General features: G+C 43.7%; 1 protein-coding gene across 1 annotated transcript in view; it reads left to right on the top strand.

Annotated features, from left to right (window-relative positions):
- USB1 (U6 snRNA biogenesis phosphodiesterase 1) overlaps positions 1–3,976 on the top strand; it is a 59,503-nt gene extending 55,527 nt beyond the window's left edge. The window contains exon 13 of the mRNA XM_082270787.1: positions 3,732–3,976. Within this exon, the coding sequence (XP_082126913.1) occupies positions 3,732–3,836 (105 nt within the window). The 3' untranslated portion in view covers positions 3,837–3,976. The remainder of the gene's footprint in view (positions 1–3,731) is intronic.
- The last annotated feature ends 2,821 nt before the right edge of the window (positions 3,977–6,797 follow it).

Below are 6,797 nucleotides of genomic sequence, written 5' to 3' on the forward strand. Positions count from 1 at the left end.
CTAAAAGCTGAAAATTGGTCTGGGAAGGAAGGGGGTTTAAGTGCCCAGTATTGAGGTGGTTAAGCAGTTCCTATCCGGCCTATAGACAAATGGCAGCAGGGAGGGACATTACCCTTATACATACAATGTCCTCCCATAATGCACCCCCACAGGCCGCAGTGCGGTGTGATCTGTCAACCACTATGTCCACCGGACACAGCAGATAATCACCAGGGCATCGGCTGCTGCCAGTACCATGTGATCGCTGTGACCATTCACAGCAGATCACATGATAATTTTACACAATGGATGGCTTCATTCATGCCATCTATTGTGTAGATCTCTGTGATTTGTCAGTGATCACATGATACAGACAGGGCCAATCACAGCCCATCTGTATCGTGTGATTAGCTTTGGCCAATCACAGCTAACCACAATAGTAAACACTGAATGAACACAGAAACACAAAAGCAAGCTACTTACTATGGGGGAAACCTCTGGGTGAATCTAAGATGGAAAAGGACTTGGGGGTACTGGTGGACAACAGGCTTGGCAGTGGCATGCAATGCCAAGCCGCTGCAAGCAAAGCCAACAGAATACTGGCATGTATAAAAAAGGGGATTCACTCCAGAAATAAAGGAATTATTCTCCCACTTTACAAGACTCTGGTCCGGCCACATCTGGAGTATGCTGTCCAGTTCTGGGCACCGGTCCTCAGGAAGGATGTGCTGGAACTGGAGAGAGTCCAGAGAAGGGCAACAAAAATAATTAGGGGAATGGAGGACATCAGCTATGAGGAAAGACTACAAGCACTGAACTTATTCTCTCTGGAGAAGATACGATTGAGGGGGGATATGATATCAATGTACAAATACTGTACTGGCGACCCTAGCATAAGGAATAAACTTTTTAGAAAAAGGGAATACAATAAGACACGTGGCCACTCACTAAAACTAGAGGAAAAACAGTTTAACCTTTAAAATACGTAAGGGGTTCTTCACTGTCAGAGCAGTAAGGATGTAGAATTCTCTTCCACAAGCAGTGGTATCAGCAGGGAGCATCGATAGTTTCAAAAACTATTAGATAGGCACCTTAAAGACCACAACATACAGGGGTATACAATGTACGGTTAACAGCAAACTCGCACGCGCATCATAGGTTGAATTGGATGGACTGGTGTCTTTTTTCAGCCTCACAAACTATGTAACTATGTAAAATCTGGTTGCTTATAACAGTGAAATTCACTGGTATAAGCAATCATATATAAAAAGGAAAAAAAAAAAACCTGATTACTTCCCCACAGTAGTACAATGTTACTATGGTAACACTGTATTTGCTCTGGTCACAGTGTGTTAAAAAAATTAAAATATTTTACATATTGTCACCAGTCAGTTTCCCAGATCACGGCCACACCAGTTATATGATGACGCTCTACTGCACTGATGACAGTATGTTAAAATTGTGACAAAAAATTACAACTTCAAAAAACTCGCCATGCCTCTTACTAAATACCATGAACTGCCTACTTTCCAAAAAATGGTCAGTTGTACTGTCCTAGCGGTTTCAGGCCTCAAGAAATTAGATAGGCAGTCAGATAAATCAGGATTGATCAATTTTCAGATCTGCAGTACAGTATATACCATAGTTTGTGGACTCTATAACCTACAGACTAAAGAATATACATTGATTTGGGTTATTTTCATCTAAGAAATGTAGCTGAATACAGTTTGGCCTGAATTTATGAAGAAAGATTGCAAAATTTTATAACAGAAATGAAGGAAAATTTTTTTTTTTTTTTTTTAACTTTTTGCAGGCTTTTTTTATTTATCAAAAAATAAAAAACCCAGTAGTAATTAAATACCACCATAAGAAAGCTCTATTTACGTTAGAAAAAAAAAAGATAAAAATTTAATTTCTCTTTTGTTCACTGATGGGCACAGCTTCAGGTCATCAGACCATTGGGTTTTATGCGGTCTCTCTTCGGAGCAGGACTAGGTCGAAACCTTTTTGGTTACGCCCCTGGGGCAGTCCCTTTTTGGTTACACCCCTGGGGCAGTCCCAGAGGATATACCATCACTTCCTGCTGTAGTACTCCAGTTTTTTCTGCCTAGTCAGGAGTAAGGACCTTGCTCTCTGCTGGGATCTGCAGTCCTGGCATTTTTTCCTTTTTAAGTGAAATTTTTTACTTTTTCTTTATTATTTATGTTTGGTTCATAGGGACAAAGTGGTCAGGCGACCCTGTCAGGCGTTCCTTCCTAAGATTGTCTCAGGGTTTAATTAGAATGAAGATATTGTGTTACCGCCCCTATGTTCTAAGCCGAAACATCCTAAGGAAATTGCCTTACATTCCTTAGCTGTGGTAAGGGCGATTTGGGTGTACCTGGCGGTGACTGAACCAATACAAAAATCCGATTCTTTGTTCTTACGAATGGACCTCATAAGGGGCAGGCCGCATCTGCTGCAGCCATTTCCAAGTGGATCAGGCAGACGATGGTGCAGGCCTACTCCATTAAGGGTCAGGTTTCTCCTTTCCTTGTTAAAGCGCATTCTACGAATGCGCTTCGCACTTCCTGGGCCTTCTGTCATCAGTAGTTCAGGTGTGCAAGGCGGCTACGTGATCGTTTGTACACACATTTTTATAAGGTGAATGTACTTGCATCTTCAGGTGCGGCGTTTGGCCGCAAAGTTTTGCAGGCTGCGGTTGCAGAGGCTTCCACTTCTTGAGGGTGTAATTTTTTCCTGGTGGTGAGCTCCAGTTGTTCCTGGTTGAGCGTCGGTTGTTACCTGGTTGGCTATGTTTAGCCTTGTTGGGAATTCTGCATTTTTTCCCACCCCTCATATTGATACGGCTTTGGGACATCCCAATGGTCTGAAGACTTGAAGCTGTGTCCGTCGGTGAACGAAAGAGAAAACTGGATTTTTGTCTTACCGTAAAATCCTTTTCTCTGAGGTTCACTGACGGACACAGCACCCGCCCCTCTGTTGGGGTCGAGTTCTATGTTCTTCTGACACTGCTTGTTACAAACGAGTCTTACAGCAGGGAATGTTGGTATACCCCCCCGGGGACTGCCCCAAGGGCGTATGCAAAAAGGTTTCCCCCGAGTTCTACTCCCGAAGAGTGACAGCATAAGGCCCAGTGGTCTGAAGACTGGACGATGAGTCCTTCAGTGAACCTCAGAGAAAAGGATTTTACGGTAAGACAAAAATCCAGTTTTGGGTACAGTGTTGCATGAACACGCAATTGCCATTCAAAATGCGACAGCGCTAAAAACTGACCTAGCCAGGAAGGGGGTGAAAGTGCCCAGTTTTGAAGTGGTTAATACACTTCCAGTTGCCATAGTGTAGCACTCAACTGTCCTGTTCACCTACCACATCCTCCAGGGGGCGCTGTACTCTGCTTCCCTCTATCAATACATTCAGTAGAGAGCAGCAAATGCAGTAGCTCTAATAACACATAGCAACTTCCAGACCAGGTGATGGCAGCTTACTGGCCAATCAGGCTCAAGCAAGCTGCCTGTAAAGGAATCCTGGTACCCAGCTCCAATCTGGAAAATTTGGGGTGATCTGGCAGCCGAGGTTTGTGGAGGTTTATTGGCAGAAGAGGGTAATGTGGTACATAGAATGGAGATAAGGGATCAGATATGGACTGTGAGAGCAGGCCACCACACCAGTGTATCTTCCCTATCTGTGCTAGGAGGGTCACAGCGCCCTCTTCTGGGGGCTCACTTAATGTGTCCCCTTTATTTTTTTAGAGCGTGGTGGATGATTTTGATGATTCGGAGATCCTGACTCGATTTCACGCAGAAAAAATTTGTTGCAAAGCTGGGAACAAGGTCTTCTCCATCCAACTGCGCTGACTGTTCACATGATATGGAAATTCTGCGGATCCTATGGATATTGTTAGGCAACCTGCACTGATATTCAAGTATTTTTACATGTAAATGTTGATATTGTATACAGATATTTTCTACAAGGTGACATATTGCTGGAATAAAACTTTACACAAAAGACAGCTTTCTGCTTCCTGAATGACCTAAAAAGACAGTCAAGTGGTAGAAATCTTATCGAAAGCATGTGACACGACTGAGTGCACTTTGGAAACACACAGTAAGGTGGGGGGGTACATTGGAGGCACATGGTACAGCTGGGGGTACATTGGAGGCTTACAATACAGCTGATTATGGCTGCGGTTTCACCAGAGGCACACAGTATGACTGGGGGTACATAAGAGGTACGCATGGAGGAAAATCCAGATCTGAGTGATCAGCCCCAAGCAGTTGATCCCAGGACAAGCGAATCTACAGTGCCTTGAAAAAGTATTCATACCCGTTGAAATTTTCCACATTTTGTCGTGTTACAACCAAAAACAAAAATGTATTTTATTAGGATTTTCTGTGATAGACCAACTCAAAGTGGAACATAATTGTGAAGTGGAAGGAAAATAATAAATGGTTTTCAATTTTTTTTACAAATATCTGAAAAGCGTGGTGTGCATTTGTATTCAGCCCCCTTTACTCTGATACCCCTAAACTAAAATCTAGTGGAGCCAATTTCCTTCAGAAGTCAGTCACCTATATAGTAAATAAGAGTCCGTGTGTGTGTAATATAATCTCTGTATAAATACAGCTGTTCTGTGAAGCTCTGAGGTTGAACCTTACTGAACCAACAGTATCATGAAGGCCAAGGAACACACCAGACAGGTCAGGGATAAAAAGTTGTGGAGGTTAACCACTTCTGGACCAGAAGATTTTCCTGCTTAATGACCAGGCCCTTCTTTGTGATTCGGCACTGCGTTAATTTAATAGACAATTTCGTGGTCGTGCAACGCTGTACCCAAATAAAATTGATGTCCTTTTTTCCCCACAAATGAGCTTTCTTTTGTTGGTATTTGATCACCTGTGTAATTTTTATTTTTTGCGTTCTGAACAAAAAAAGCGACAATTTTGAAAAAAAAAAAATAAAAACAATATTTTTCACATTCCTTTATGACATTCCCCCCCCAAAAAAATGTAAAAATCAAATTTTTTTAACATTTTAGGCCAATTTGTTTTCTGCTACATATTTTTGGTAAAAAAAAAAAAAGCGTATTTTGATTGGTTTGCACAAAAATTTTTGAGTCTACTAACTACGGGAAAGATTTGTCATTTTTTTTTTTTTACTAGTAATGGCAGCGATCTGGGATTTTTAGTGGGACTGCGACATTGCGGCGGACAGATCGGACCCTTGACTGACATTTTTGGGAGTACCATTGACATTACTACAGTAATCAGTGCTAAAAATATGCAGGGGTTAAAACTGTTGGTGATCAAGGGGTTAAATGTAAGCCTAGGGAGTGATTCTAACTGTGGGGGGGTTGGGCTTTTGAAATGATCACAGAGACATGTGATCCTATATAGCAGGATCACATGGGCTCTATGATCATTGCAGGCAGAAGGACAGACAGCTGTGTTTACATCAGCTGTCCGTCCTTTTCTCTCAGCGGGGAGAGATCGAGGGTGTCAGGCGGCAACCGGAGCCACCTGACACACGCGCCAGCTTCCCCACTGACGATCGGGGGCGGGAGCGTGTCGCCGGCGGCGCGCACGGCCCCTAGCTCCTTCCAGGCAGATGACATTTATTAACGTGATTTTGCCTGGGAGAGCGACTCTGCCAACGTAAATATACAGTAAGCCGACAGCAAGTGGTTAAAGCAGGGTTAGGTTATAAAAAAAATATCCCAAACTTTGAACAACTCATGGAGCAGTTTAGTTTATCATCCAAAAATGGAAAGAGTGTGGCACAACGGCCAACCTACCAAGACATGACCGTCCACCTAAACTGACAGGCCAGGCAAGATGGGCATTATTCAGAGAAGCAGCAAAGAGGCCCATGGTAACTGGAGGAGCTGCAGAGATCCACATCTTAGGTGGGAGAATCAGTCCACAGGACAACTATTAGTCGTGCACTCCACAGATCTGGCCTTTATGGAAGAGTAGCAAGAGGAAAGTCATTGTTGAAAGAAAGCCATAAGAAGTCCAGTTCTTGCAGTTTGCGAGAAGCCATGTGGGGGACACAGCAAACATGTGAAAGAAAGTGCTCTGGTCAGATGAGACCAAAATTGAACTTTTTGGCCTAAAAGCAAAAGCTATGTGTAGCGGAAAACTGACTGCACATCACCCTGAACACACCATCGCCACTGTGAAACATAGTGGTGGCAGCTAGGGATAGACCGATTATAGGCAAGGCCCATATATCGGGGGCCGATATGCACTTTCCGCCGATATATATATCGGTATCGGCCCCAGGACTGGCCAATATTTTTTTGTCGTCATTCTGCCTTCTTAGGCCACCTACCTCACCTTGGACAGCCTCGTCTGAAATCTGGACTAGTCTCGCGGGAGTGTATCACAGCCATACACCCACCCACAGCAGCCCGGTGCCAGCCAGCCACCCACATCCACAGGCACTGTAACAGCGAGCCACCCAGCCACCCACAGGCCCTGTACCAGCCAGTCACCCACAAGCCCTGTACCAGTCAGCCACCCACCACAGGGTGCCAGACAGCCACCCACAGCCCCTGTGCCAGCCATTAAGCATTAAACAAAAATGAACATGTTCAGTACCAGATTTGTGTCAATAATTGTTCATTCCAAGGCCATTAATATGGAGTTACTCCACTTCCACAGCCAATAACCCTTTCGCTGCCAGAGCTGTTTTTGCACACATTTAAAAATCATTTTGGGCTGCAAGATTACATAACCTCACCAAACATTATTATCTAGGGTGTCTGCTTTGAGAAAACATATAAAGTAGTGGTAGTTCCAATTTTATTTGTTGTT

This window comes from Pelophylax lessonae (genome assembly GCF_965119305.1).
Source record: "Pelophylax lessonae genome assembly, chromosome: 10".
Lineage (NCBI taxonomy): Eukaryota > Metazoa > Chordata > Amphibia > Anura > Ranidae > Pelophylax > Pelophylax lessonae.